Source organism: Cucurbita moschata, unplaced genomic scaffold (genome assembly GCF_002738365.1).
Source record: "Cucurbita moschata cultivar Rifu unplaced genomic scaffold, Cmos_1.0 Cmo_Scf00003, whole genome shotgun sequence".
Lineage (NCBI taxonomy): Eukaryota > Viridiplantae > Streptophyta > Magnoliopsida > Cucurbitales > Cucurbitaceae > Cucurbita > Cucurbita moschata.
In genome coordinates, this window is record NW_019268519.1 from 2,747,581 (window position 1) to 2,761,867 (window position 14,287).

Consider the following 14,287-nt stretch of genomic DNA (forward strand, 5'->3'; position numbering starts at 1 on the left):
TTTTTTTTTTTTTTTTTTTTTTGTCATTTCCTTGATGTTATAATTCCTTCTCGATATGCGTCAAGACCGGAGGATTTGGGTTATGATTACATTGTTTTATTGCGACTGTGAAGATCTTGCTCTCCATTTGAAGGGTTTTCTGTAACATTCTGTCGAAATGCATCGGCGAGATTTTCTGTTTGAGTTCTCTAATTGTACTTGTTAATGTTGAACAGAAGTAGGGTTGGTTTCTGTGTTTCAATTTACGGGGCGTCGGACATTGTGGATGGTCCTTTTCAGTTCATTTTCTACCCCACACCATGATCATGAGATTTCTCGATTCTAATGTGGAGTCTGGTTTTCGTGTTTATGTTTGCTTTTTGCATGTTTCCAATTTTTATTTTAATTCGAACGAGTAAAAACTACTTCCTTTCAGGGGTTTGATTGCGAGTATCGGCACAGCGAGATTGCTAGGCTGAACCCCAGAGATTGTTACTACTGGCTGGCGGGAAACTGCTTGAATGCAGCCTGTAGTTTCCGGCATCCGGTAAGCTTATAATCTGTTTGTTGAAATTTCCCTTGAACTTAGTTGGAGTCAGTGACCGCTTAATCTATCTTATTTATATATGTTTCGCTTTGAAGCTTCATTGGTAAGAACACTTTCTTTGTATGCTGTAAAACTAAATTTCTGTTGGAAGGGTTGAACATTTCTCTGATGTTTTTCTTACTTGGGCATTTTTCCTGGTTCTCAACTTTGCATATGCCGTCGTTATGCTTTTGCTCAAAGGTTCAATCCCCATAACTTAGGTATCTGTTATCACAAATCTATGCATGTCTTGGTATAACTAAGGATAGTTATTTTCGTTTTGTCGATTTATTTAGTTGAAGCGAATAGTATTAGATCTCCCATTTTCTCTAGGCATGCCTATATTGGTGGGTAGAATTAGATTATTCTTGTTCTTTTTTCTTTTGGATTGTAAGTTTATTTGGAGAGCAAGTAATGCTGTAGTCGATTTCTGGTGCCGATTTAAGAAATACAATTGTCGAAGTGATCTGTTTTTGTTTACTTTGTTATGTAATAAACAATGCCGGTCTTTATAGACTGTTCTTAGAGCTAGCAATTTAAATATTTAGGTTTGGAGAATTTGTTGAACTTTGTTCTTTCCATCAACATGAAAAGGGGCCTTAGTCCTATTTCCTGTTGTCATCACCTTCGTACATAAATAGGTATAATCTGTGAATGATATGAGATTAGTTATGGTGATGTATATATCTATTTGTTGAATGATGGTGCTGTGTAAACATCTAATGGAAGCCAGGCAGGAGTAAATAGATCCCTACAGGAATTTATTAAGCCTTTCGAAGAATCTCATGCATTCTAGTAGATTGTTTCAAATGTTATAATATTTTATTGACCCTGTCCAGTACACGTGTTCGAGGTGGAGAACACAAGTAGCTGGATACCTATCATGTGATCTTTATTAAGGATGCTTTGTTCGTAAATTTATGCCAAATCCTTGAATGATTTATTAACTGGATACCTCCATCTGTTTATACTTTAGATATTAACTTTTCCTCTTTGTTGAACTAACAGTTCCTGTTACCGTTCGCCTCGTGATTATTAATTTAAGTTGATGGTCTTCTTGGAACTTTATCGTGCTCTCATTATGTAACAACATTGTTTTTAAAATTTGTGCTTTCCTTTTTCTCCTTAGCCAATGGATGGTGCTGCTGGAAAAGTGTTTGAATCTTCTCAATCTTCTGTACCTGTGAATAAGACAAATATTCCCTGTTATTTTTATTTCAATGGCTTCTGCAGTAAAGGCGATACATGCACTTTTTTGCATGGCACTGATATTACTGTTGCTGCAAGATCTACTAAGATAGGCAATACATCTTCCTCTGAAGATAAAACAGCTTCATCTCACAAAAATGGACTAGCCTCTACAGATGCAGATGCATTTCTTCAATCATCCAAAAAAGTAGTTGGTCCAACAATTGAGGGGACATTTCGGGAGAGTCGCAGTCAACCCTCTGCTGAAAATGTTTCGATTAGAAGTGCCTGTGCAAAGATCTCGTTGCCCGAGTGTGAAAAAGTGGCTGTTGATGAGCCTGTCTCCTTACCTCTGACTGAAGGATCTAAATATAGTAGATCTCATGTACATGTAGTTGCAGATCAGAGTTATGAGGAGCCAATGGTGGACAGTTCAGAGGACGAAAACCCCTTGGAGTCATCCACTGGCTTTGATGTTGTTGTAGGCCACGAGTTGGAGAATTTGGATAGTGATGATGATTCAGAGTACCTTCTATCAACTAATCTGGAGCAAAGAGAACTGGATACTGAATTATGCAGGGACGACGATGAAGACTATATTGCATATGAGCCCATGCATTCTGATTTAGAAGTTCTTTATGAACGTGAGATGCACACATATGACCATTTAGAGCGCAATTCTATCCTTTCCAATGACAGGAACGTTATCAGCTGCTCGAGAGGGAAACTTATCAAGTCCTTGTTTACTCGAAAGAGAAAGCTCACACTCATGAATATAGATTCAGAGGAATGGAATCGTACCGATCTTCGAAGTTATCTGCAGAGAGACGGTGTTTCTGGAAATGGTTCAATTATTGGTTTATCGAGGAGAAGAAACGGAATGTCTCGTCGAACAAGTAGAAACTTTGCAAAACCTTGGAAGGATGGTTTATATCACCCAACCCTTGGAAGAAGACTGCCATTACATGTGGGGAAGGTTTCTGGAGAATCACTCTCAGAAGATTTAACCTTTTCAAATAGTATTAGTGGTTATCGATCTTTTAGGCACTCAAGACAATACAAGCCCTACAGGTATTACGACGGATATAGATTTGCCAGACGACAACATCCGCTGTCCAACATCTCAAGAAGACCTGTCTCGAGGGAACCCGTTCCAAGGGATCATGGATTCAATCTGAAGTCGTCTGTTCCATTTAAAGGACCAAAGACACTTTCTCAGATCAAGGATGAGAAGAGAAAAGTAGAAGAAAACAGAGGCTTGTCAATGAAAAAACGTCATTCGATCGGATGTGCTTCGTCCTCGGCTGACTTTAGAGGGCCAAAACCTTTGAGTGATATCCTTAAAGACAAAAGGAAGGTGGAGAAGCTTGTGAAGGAAATAATTACTTAGCTGAACAATTTGTTTTTTCTTCAAATCTATGATGTGCTAATTGTGATATTGTCAAAAGAAATTAGATACTGTTACTGAATCCTGGGCTTGTAGGTGCCATAAATCTTGTCTTTCTTAGTTAGAGGTAGCTGAACCAGAAGCTTAACTTGATGGGGTCCCTCTCATGTGTTGACTTTGCCACTTTTTTAGTATTAAGAGTGTGTTCATCTGCCCCGGAGCTGCTCAATTCATCATACCATATACCCTTCAATTCTTCCACTTCACATGTTCAACTTTAAATATTAACATAAACAAGATGACATATTAGGGTGTGTACGTGGGTCTAATGATATAATACATATTAGTGATGAATCCTATAGTTTGTATTAACACTTTTATATCCTTCACTGCTTCCCTTTTATCTTTTCATCAACTAGTTTAAATATTTTAATAGTGATAATTAATTTAAAAGAATTAAAGTAATTAATTATAAATTAACATAAATGAGAATATATAAAATCTTAAAACATAAGGATTTAATAGATTTAATGATCAAATGAAAACTATATTCAAAACCCAGAGATAATTTTTTGAAAATTTTATTATACTAAAGTTTCTCATTCGTATGAAAATATATTGTTATTATCTTTAATTCAAAACATGTGATATTTATTTAGTGTTTGGTAAGGTGGGTTATAATTTTATTATTTCTCATTCTAAATTTTATGTCAAAATTAAATGAAAAAAGGGATGAAAGAAGAACATGGGAACTGACTTGGTCAACTAATTTTTTTTAAGAAAACTAAGTTTTGTTTTTTTTTTAAGAAAAAAAAGAAACAGAAAATTCAGTTGCCATTAAAATTTCCTATTTTTACCCAAATTGCATCGTCCTCTGTTTTATAAACCAAAATAAAGGCCAACAGAAAACATAACAAAATAAATAATATATATATATATATAATATATATATATATATAATATATATATATATATATAATAATAATATTTAGAAGAAAAAAAAAGGAAAGAAAAAGAACTCCCAAAAAGCGCATCTTCTTCTATTTATTTTCCTCTTTCCTTTTTTTGGGTCTCAGATTTTAGAATAAACATGACGGGCTTACAGAGGTCCGCCGTGTCGTTCCGGCGTCAGGGCTCCTCCGGCTTGGTCTGGGACGACAGATTCTACAGCGGCGAATTGAAACCCACAAAGCGTCACCATGAAGAACAACTTCAACCCGACGCCGTTTCTCTTTCCAAAGAGTTGAGGACTTGTCGCAGCGTCGGATCCACCGCCACCTCTGAAGGAACCCGATCTTCCGCCGTCCACCGTATGGAGGTTATATCGCCGTCGCCAACGCCAAGTATGGGGGACCCATCTTCACCGAAGTTCACCGGCTGCGGATTCTGCGGCGTGTTTGGCCGCCCCATCGGCGGGTCTCGCCATCAGAAATCCAACAAACATTGATCGGAGCAATTTGATTTCGTTAATTCTCTGCAAGTTTTCCCCTGGGATTATTAATTTATGAATTGTTTGTTGAAAATAAAGAAATTACACAAAGAACCAAATGGAATTAATCTGAAACTGAAACAACTGCGTTTATTCAAAATTAATTATATTTAATATCAACTTATTTTTCTTAAAACAAGAGACCATTAACAACCTATGCAATATTTAATTGCTTTAAATATATATATTTATGCTACTAATAAACTTTCAAATTAATTGCTTTGAATTTCAAAGTTGACGCATGAGGCGGACTAGGTAATTATTGGACATTAAAAAAGTCAACACGAACATGTTCGGTCAAGGACAATCAATTTCAATTATATATAAGCTTGTCCTGATTAATATCATACAATAAAAAGCTTTAAAACATTTATATTTATTTCAAGTGTTTAATCTTAACCCGACATTTCTTTTTCAAAATCAAGAATCATTTGAGTAAATAATATTCGATTGAGACTTAAGACAAGAAAAAAGTAATGTTTTTAGAATAATTAAATTTTAATTGACTTATACAAATTAAAAAAAGAAGAAGAAGAAGATTGCCGGGAACTATAGGCATACATAAAATATCATTGACTTAGTTACCACATTAAATGTATGTAGTTATTATTATTATTATTATTTTATATAAGTTTTGAATTTCTGGGAACTAAAAATAAAACAGTTTTGAAGTTAATATTAAAAAAAAAATAATAATAATTATTGGGTATTTTCTTTGATTTGCTGTACATATTCCAACTATTTTTTTTTTAAATTACAAAATCCAAAAAGAATGCCAATCTCTAAAGTCAGTTTGATAAATACTTTTTTTTTTTTATATTAATTATATACATTGAAATCGTTCTCAAATAGTATTTAAAAATAAAAAAAGAAGAAGAAAAGTAATCAACGTTATCAAGAAACCCTAAATTTCACTCTCGTTATTATTCACATTAGAATGCTGCTGATACGTAAGGATGTAGTCATAGCAATGCTACATAGTCAAGAAAGATATCTAAACTTCTAATATATTTGATTGAATAAGCATTTTAAATGTGAAAGCTTGGAGATTTGAACGCGTTGACGGTAGAAAAATTGCTAATGTGTTAATTGTTGAGCCGACATTTAAATAGATGACATATGTAATCTCTTACATATCCAAGAAGATTTTATTTTCTATATTCCTAATTCAAAATATGGCTGTCGAAACTTGCTCTACTAGAAAAGAGTTATAGAAAGATGAATCAACCTTCTTAAACATCAAATAAGAAAAAATTCATTATTTTTACCCATAACTTTGAACATGTTCGAAGAACACTAGCGCCCGAGTTTGATGCTAAGAAAATATATTTTATTTTATTTTATTTTATTATTTTTAATTTCTTAGCGCCTGCCAAGAAAATATATATTTTTATTTTATTTTATTATTTTTAATTTATTTCTTTAGTTTCTTGTTTTTATATATATATATATTTTAAAAACATCTCAATACTCCATACTCTTTTAAAATATATTAAAACAAGCTAATGTATAACTATTAATACATTTTATATTATTTTATTTATGATTTATACCTACATTTTAGTTATTTTGAAACAAATATTTATAATCTTCAATATTCATAAATTATATATATAATAATTTTAAAATATATTCTAAATTCTAATATATTTATTGTTTATTTATTTTAACATTATTATATCACAATTTATATATATATTTATTTTTTTAATAGTTTAGGATAAAGTCACATGTAAATAAACATATTTCAATTGAAATATTTTTTATTTTTTATTTATTTTTGTTATATACAATATCTTTAAACTAATCATTTTTTATTGTTTATTTAATTTTATGATCTATCCTTATATTTTTTTTAATTATTTCAACTAATTCTCAATAAATGTAGATATTTAGTTGTCTTTCGTTTTATGACAAGGTTGAACTATGTTAATATATTACCATTTTCTCTCGTTTGTTTTTTATTAAATTTGTTTGTTTTTTTTTGTGTGAATAATTATGGATTGATTTGTGGTTGTTAGTCAACTTTTAATATATTTCATAAAAATTTGACAACCCAATACTCAACCCCAAAATGGAGAATTGGATTGGAAAAGTTTCAGGTTGGGTCAACCAGAACTTTTGGATCGGATAAAAAAAATCTCTCAACTCAACAAACATATAAATGGTTAAAAGTAATTTGAATATATATTTTTCATTCACATAAGAACAGGTCTTATTCTTTAAATGCACAACCTATTTGGAGAACCAACTCAAAATTGCCCTTTGATCATGTTTTTACAACCACAGCCACACGACATAAAAAAAACCAAGGAATTTCATGTGCATGCATTGCATGGGATGCTGACCAGCAACTGCTGGAGCTGCATCATCTGAACGGCTGCGTTTTGAATCTGTTGTAGCTTCTGATGTTGCTCCGCTTGTTGCATACTGCAGAAAGGCGCCGCCGCGGTCGGGGAATCGCCGCCGCCGCCGCCAGACAGTGGAAGAATAGGGAGGTTCTCACAATTGCAAATTTCAATCATTAGGCCATCTGGGTCGTGGAAGAACAACTGGTCAACAAAGATCCCATCGTCTTCCACCTCACACTTCACATACTCTATTCTCATCTCCTTCAGCTGCTTCTCTGTAGCTCCCATGTTTTCGCTCTGAAACGAAAGATGATTGTCTTTAGGGTTTATCACTCTCTTCTTGGGCTTCTCGTCCGCCTCACAAGACTGCAGAAGATGTATCCCCATCCCGTAATTGTACAACCTATTCCACAAAAGTTTTAATTTTTAAACAAAAAATATAATTTTTATTAAAGGGGTTTTCAAAAAATATATAAATACAATAATACCATGCGCCATGGAAGGTGAAGGAAGCAGGTCTTTTAACAGGATAAAACCCAAGAACTCTCTGGTAGAAATCCACAGATTTCTCCACTGAATTGCATACTATTGAGATGTGATTCACGGCCTTCAGACGAAGAGGGTTCTTCATCTTAAATGAATAATCAAAGAGAAGTGGAATTAATTGCATTCAAATTGTTCCTTAATTAGGGGATTTATATCGAGTGGGAGGTGGCAGAAGCTTTAATTAATTTAATTTTTTAATTAATTTGAGTAGCATAAGTTTCTGTGTGTTTGATTAATTTCCAGTCAACAGATGTAATTAATAACTTATTTATGCAATTTTGTGCTTTTGACTTTGTCAAACTATAATATATTATGTTTTGAATAATTAAAGGGGAAGAAAGCTTCAATTATTTTTCGTCCTCAGATACACCTTCTCCATGGGAGATTCCTCAGAAAGTTTCTTCTGAATATATTAGATAAATTAGATAAATTTTATGACATTTTTGTTATAAATTAGATAAATTAATTTTAGATTTGAATTTTTAATATAAATTTCATTTGAAAATATGGTTTATAAGAAGTATTGGGGTTTCCGGAATTACTTTAAAAAAATAACAAAAATTCCGGAGACCTTTTTCCTGGGTCAAAAATAATGGGTCAAACTTAATCCTATGCATTAATAAGATCAATAACTAAAATAAAACGTCATTTAAATATAATTATATTTTGGATTTACTAATTGCTCCTTCTCCTTTTGGCCGTTATCCCTTCGATGTTATCCATTCGATTCCATGTTTATAATATTCCCTTTGATTTCTCAGACAAATTTCCCAACTTTGTTTTCCAGAAAAGGTTTTTAAAAATTTAATTTTGATTTTTTTAAATCAGTATTTTCGAACAATTATCAAAATATATAACAAATGTCCTTAAAATTTGTGACTTTGTCTTGAATTAAACTAAGTTAAGGTAATATTATACGACATTTGGCCTGCACTATAAATATTTAAATTTACTTTTGTATTTTGTTGTTATGATTGTCACAATATAATTTATATCCATTTTGACGAATCTAATAAATTATTAAACGCTATAATATGATTCTTATGATTGATTAGGTGTGTGATTAAAAAGTAACGTTTATGTTGAATGATTATTTAAAAATATACGTTATTGAACAATAAAGGACTATTAACTAAATTAAATTTGATGGGATAATATTGATAGTTAATTAAAGAAAATACGGTAGTAAGGTTTCATGCATTTTAGTGGTCGTATGTTTAAAATATATTTAGTGAAATTATTTTAGAAATTATAATATATATAGATGATTGTTTTTTTCTCCCTTTTTAAGTTAAATTTTATCTAACTTTGGTAAAGATAATTGGTATAAAATAAGAAATCAATATATAGAATTAATTTTTATAAAAAAGAAAAAGAAAGGAAGGCGTTCGTATATTTTGATTACAGAAAGAAAATATTTAAACCGAAAAAGTAAAAAGAAAAAGGAAGGAGAGTATTGCGCGCCGAAAAAGGGCAGTGAAGCATGATGTTTATCCAGAAAATTCAGGGACAAATCGGTAATTTCGGGCTTCACAATCGTCGGCTGAGCTCTCTGTCAGTGGACTTTCATCCCCATCCCGGACTTCTCTTCGGTTCTAGGGCTCGCTCCGAAGCTCTTCCCCTCTTCACATTATTCCGGGAAAATACTGTGCGAATATGGACGGAGACATTACAGTTTCTCTCGACAAGCTTCCCATCAAACGTTTAGAGGCCATAGAAGAAAACGGACTCGAAAGATTCCCATCGTATGTTCATTTTTTCCTCTGGTTTTACCCCATTTTTGGTTCCTGTGATAACTGAGGAAACATAAATTACTTGATATGCGTGTTAAGGTAGAAGAAGATGTACCTTAGTTGACGAATGTGTGCTTGTGATTAGGCATTCTTAATTCTGATTACGTTCGTATGTGTACCTTGGTGATTGTTTAGAGTGAACTCTGATACGAGTTTCTCATTATGCTAAATTATCTGGAATATAATTTGTCAATGTATTTCTCGGTTTTCCTTGCGGAGGTTGCTGATTAATTTCTCGAACGTTTTTGGTTAATTAAGGTTGGTTTTTGCTATATTGTTAATAGAGATGTAGGGTATGAAGAGAAACGGTTGTCGCTTATTCGGAGAATTGACTTTGCTTGGGCAATAGAGAAGGACGATGACAAAAAGAAGCAGAAGAAGAGCTCCAAGGAGAGTTCAACGCCGTGGCCATGGCAGAACATGATAGAAAACTTGCAGTCGGCTCATCAGGAGCTCTCTGTTATCATAGACCTGATCAACACCGTGAGTTTCTAAATTAAACGCCTCTGATTTTGCTAGATTTTTACCACACTGTTTGTTGTATAAATAAAATATTTTTTGTCTTGATATAATTGTAGGTGGAAGCTAATGATGCAGTAACAGTGGCAGGGATGACAAGGCCAAAACTATTACCTAATGAAGCTTTATCTGATCTTGGAGTGTCTGTAGCAACGAAACTACAATGCTTTCGAGTACTATTTTTATCCTTCTTTTGTTCACAGAATTATTGCCATTTCCGATTAGCTTGCTTTCATTGGGTTGGAGCAACTGTGTTAAGATTAATTTGCAGTATTATTCAGTAAAATTTCATCTTATTATCTGTACTATCGCTTTGGAAGTGCCTGATTTTATCTCCTACCCCTTAATCTCTACAGCATCTTGGAAAATATTTCAAGCAGTCAGCTAAAGGTTTGGAACGCCAGGTTGTAAGGGAAGCAAGATTCTATGGTGCTCTAATTCGGTAATCAATTCATTTCATTAATCCTGCAATCATTGTGCAATGAACCTATGTTAAAAATCATTTATCATTGTGAATCTGACAGTTTGTGCACGGTAGTACTCTTTAAAATCCCCGAAGTGTCCTGAAATTAAACAGTTCTATCATAAAATATAAATATTCTATGATTTGTATTCTTGGGCCTTTATCAATTTAGATAAATAGAAGTTTCTGATAAGATAACTTAGTTATGCCCCTCATATAGTCATATGTCATACTATAAGATTTATAGGATAAATGATCCGTTCTAGGTATTAATTGCCTCAATGAAGATCTAGATTTACGTATAGGGCATAACCTCAAGTACTCATTTTGGGATCCTAAGGTGGATGCTGGCAAAAAAAGAGAGGTTATTTTCTGTTAAGGGGTGGGATTAACCCTTATTCATTTGGCTCTTTCCAATAGCTATCTTTTTTTTTTTTGTATGCATTCAGGACTCGTGTATCTGTTGTTTGATCCAAAAAGCTTATATGAGACTTCTTCTCTTGGGAGGGTGTGTGAGAATGAGTGTTATCTAGTTAACTGGAGCTTGGCATCGTGTTGTTTGAGAGTGGTTGATTGGGATGGTTAATTGCTGACTAATAACCTTGCTGCTTTAGTTAAGTGGCTTTGGGCTTTGAAGTTTTTGTTGGTAGCAATCTACTTCAGGAAATATAAGATTATTGCAAGAAGATTTGGGGTTCAGTCCAGTAGTTGGGGTTCCAATCAGGCTTCATTAGTCTCTCTCATCATAGTTCCAGAAGGCCATTGCTTAGGATTTTTTGTTAATTGGGGAGCTTCATCGCAAACTCAAATGGGTAGGATATAGATGATCATTGTACTTTTCAGTTTTCACTCTACTGACAAATTTTGTTTTTTTAAAGAAAAAAGAAAAAAACCTGTCATTTAAACGAGCTCCCATAGTTCCGATATTGTAGGGAGAAAATATTGGTTGCTTCCCTGGAGGAGGTTATTTTCCATATTCTGTCAACCCTTGCTAAGGTTAGGTCATTAAGCAAGGTGGTATTCTCGAGGCATCTTGTTGAAGTGTAATGGGGGAACCTTGATTGTAGATCTTTTCTTAACTGGGAGGTATAGACTCCTTTCAATCTACTGCCACTTTGGGCTTCCATCTATCACCCCGTCATCAGGCATATACCCTATCTAATAATTGGAAGATAAGGGAGGTTGCTCCAAATTTCCCTTTGTATAGCTTTGTATGGCCTGTTTCCTTAGTATGTGTATGGAGCTTCTTCGTAGCCCCTTGCTACTTTATAAGTTGCACCCCTTCGCATATTCTCCCTTTCTTTGTTTTTGGTTCCTTCATCTTTTTTTTTTTTCTTCTTCTAATAAACCTTTGGATTATTTAGGGTTCGGCCTTCTTAATATTCTGAGCTTGTTATTTGATTCTTTCGTAACGTTTCATCTATAAATTGAGAATTTCCACCATTTGAAATTTAATAACTTTTAACTTCTGGAATTTACTTTATTTAATATCTAATTAACCTAAATATAACCATATATTAGTTTATTATAGTGCCAATTTCTATGCTAAGAATCGGAAACCTTTTTGTACTTCTAATGCTTTCTAATCTTCACAAATTTTCAGTATTTGCTGATGATGTATATCAGATTGCAGCAAAATTGGAAGGTTAAAAGGCAGCGTGTGGCTGCTGCTCCAGCTCCTGCAAATGAAGGCTTTACCATTGATTTATTTGACAGTTCATCATGTGACCCGTCATCTGTTTTTCGACCATCTTCATCTACGATTCGTGTTGAACATGATTTGTCTGGAATGCTGACAATTAATTTACCTCCAAATTCATGCCACTCCCTTCGTTTTGGATTTCTCAGTGGATGTAATGTAGAAAATTCTTTGGAACTTGGTAAAAACGAGTCCACAAATTCAACCAACCAGTCTTCAAATAAAAGTGAGAAGGAGTTTACGAATGACGATGCGTACATTAAGGAAACAAACTCACTTCTCCGTGAAGTTCACCATGCCATTTTCAGTGAGCAGGTGGTTTCTTTATTACATTAATCTTGCTCAGTATACGCCTTTTCTACTTTTGTCCTCCACCACATGATACATCGTTTGCTCTACTGGTTCCAGGTGTTTGATTTGGTGAACCGTGAAGCATTCAATCCGTCCTTGGGTATCAACGTGACTGGCATACGTGAAAATTACTTGCAATTAAGTATAGATCAGGGTACCTCGGTCTTCATCTCTCTTGTGCCATCTAGTCAAAGTTGCCAACTAGTTGATGGTGCAAATACCGAGATTTTGGATAATACTAATTTACCTTTTGATTCCCTTGATGGGATTGAATTACCAGATAGAGATGACCACCTTGAAAAGAAATTGCGGAATCCTAATCATATAACCTTTGAGATATATCTGCAACAAATTTTTCACGCGCTAGTGTTTGTAAAATCAAATGATAGAGCCATTTCTGCCTTCAGCAGGCAATCGCCTCAAGTTTCTAATGATGGGTCTGGGCTTCTTGGTCATTTCTGTTTGTCTCTGGCCCACAGAATATTCGCAAACAATGTTCTCATGGAGCTCGAAAATGTGGCAAGTCCCAATTTCTTAATTTCTTCCATTTTTTGTCGATGATGAAACTGCACTGTTTATATATATATAAAACTAAAATGGTTCTGATTCCTGTATTTGATGTTACTCAGCATATTAAACATGCAGTTTATCTTTGGTTGTTCTTAGGTTTGGAAGGTCCCATTTCTTCAATTGATATCTCATCCTACTTGGAATTCTCGAAAATCTTCATGGACGTTTTTCATGGAAGTTCCCCGGTCCATACTTCATCCTACTAGCATCCAAGCTCGTACATCAGACAGTCATCAGATGAATGATGTAACCAAATCGCTTTTTCAGACTAAAGTGGTTGTAAATGATAATTGCATTACTATTGAGGGGGAAGGTGCTCCTAATGTCGTTAGCTTGTTCAAGCGGAATTCCAAGGATATCTATTCGATGAACAGATATGGCTGTGACTTGGCTGATCTTCCCGTGATAATTCTGCTGCAGGTGAGCAGAAAGTAGATTTCCATACTTTTAAGCTGCCTTATCAATGGAAAGTAATAGTAATATTATCATCGTATTTTTGCAACAGGTTGCAAGCCAAATTGTTCTTTGGCTTCATGAAGAAGCTCTAACCTGGGGAATAAAGGCCAATCGTGACTTCCTAAGTCTGTCATTTGAGCTAGAACAGGGCGAAACACTCCGTCTGGTAGCCCATGTGGACCCAGAGGATACTCAAGGATGCCTTTCTTGGTGGTTGGTAATGGACGATGGCTTGATGGATGACAGGAAACTTAATTTTGACATATCCGATGTTGTACCTGAATACAGGAAGTTTTTGGGCCATTTATCTCTGGAAGTTTTGCATTCAACACTAATGGATTTGGTTAGTTTGTGTAGTGGATTTGGTAGTAGCCTATAACCACCAAATTGCATTGAATTCTTGTAATTTCCGCCTCTAGATGTTCAAATCTAATGAAATCTTCAATTTGTGCCCCCATTGCTTCCCCAAGTTCATATATTATACATATACTATCCAAAAACAGTAAAGGTGGGCCTGATGACCTGGATGGCTGGAAGCTGACTTCAAAAGGAAGTAACCGTTTGGAAATCCTTATCTTCTAGTGAGTTCTCTATCTTCAAATTGAGTAACTTAGGTTTGATTTGTACTTAACTTTCTTGTGGTGTTTTCTGTCCATTTTCTTTGTTTGAAAAGTCAAGGTGGATGATTTGAACCTTACAAGGGAAACTTTCAGAGTATATTACAGTTGTAAGAGATGAAATGCCTTAGAATCTAATTCAAAAGCTCGTGATGATATGAGGCTGAAATCTTGAAACTTAAATTATGCTATTAATACTGTTCTTTTGTTTTACTATTTGAGTGGACAGAGGCCTCTTTTTTTTTTTTTTTTTTTTTTTTTTTTTTTTTTTTTTTTTTTTTTTTTTTTTTTTT

The 14,287-nt window shown here is 34.0% G+C and overlaps 4 protein-coding genes across 5 annotated transcripts in view; 3 read left to right on the top strand and 1 right to left on the bottom strand.

Moving 5' to 3' along the window:
* LOC111440864 (zinc finger CCCH domain-containing protein 32-like) overlaps positions 1-3,376 on the top strand; it is a 4,223-nt gene extending 847 nt beyond the window's left edge. The window contains exons 1-3 of one of the 2 annotated variants that reach the window (XM_023077689.1): positions 7-326; positions 416-526; positions 1,695-3,376. In XM_023077689.1, the coding sequence (XP_022933457.1) occupies positions 300-326; positions 416-526; positions 1,695-3,143 (1,587 nt within the window). In that variant the 5' untranslated portion in view covers positions 7-299 and the 3' untranslated portion in view covers positions 3,144-3,376. Of the gene's footprint in view, positions 1-6; positions 327-415; positions 527-1,694 lie in introns of those variants that run through there. The other variant, XM_023077688.1, reaches the window with a different exon arrangement.
* Positions 3,377-4,196: 820 nt separating this feature from the next.
* Positions 4,197-4,675, top strand: LOC111441031 (uncharacterized protein At1g15400-like). The gene has a single exon (XM_023077927.1). It carries the CDS (start codon positions 4,231-4,233, stop codon positions 4,585-4,587), a length of 357 nt encoding a protein of 118 aa, XP_022933695.1. The 5' UTR covers positions 4,197-4,230; the 3' UTR covers positions 4,588-4,675.
* A 2,200-nt stretch (positions 4,676-6,875) lies between these two features.
* LOC111440964 lies at positions 6,876-7,619 on the bottom strand. The gene is made up of 2 exons (XM_023077810.1): positions 7,469-7,619; positions 6,876-7,383 (listed from the first exon to the last, which is right to left on the bottom strand). The coding sequence occupies exons 1-2, from the start codon at positions 7,609-7,611 to the stop codon at positions 6,948-6,950; spliced, it is 579 nt and encodes a 192-aa protein (XP_022933578.1). The 5' UTR covers positions 7,612-7,619; the 3' UTR covers positions 6,876-6,947.
* A 1,347-nt stretch (positions 7,620-8,966) lies between these two features.
* On the top strand, positions 8,967-13,834 carry LOC111439222 (mediator of RNA polymerase II transcription subunit 17-like). The gene is made up of 8 exons (XM_023077008.1): positions 8,967-9,271; positions 9,604-9,802; positions 9,898-10,011; positions 10,195-10,280; positions 11,928-12,315; positions 12,409-12,870; positions 13,018-13,341; positions 13,427-13,834. The coding sequence occupies exons 1-8, from the start codon at positions 9,183-9,185 to the stop codon at positions 13,754-13,756; spliced, it is 1,992 nt and encodes a 663-aa protein (XP_022932776.1). The 5' UTR covers positions 8,967-9,182; the 3' UTR covers positions 13,757-13,834.
* Positions 13,835-14,287: the final 453 nt, after the last annotated feature.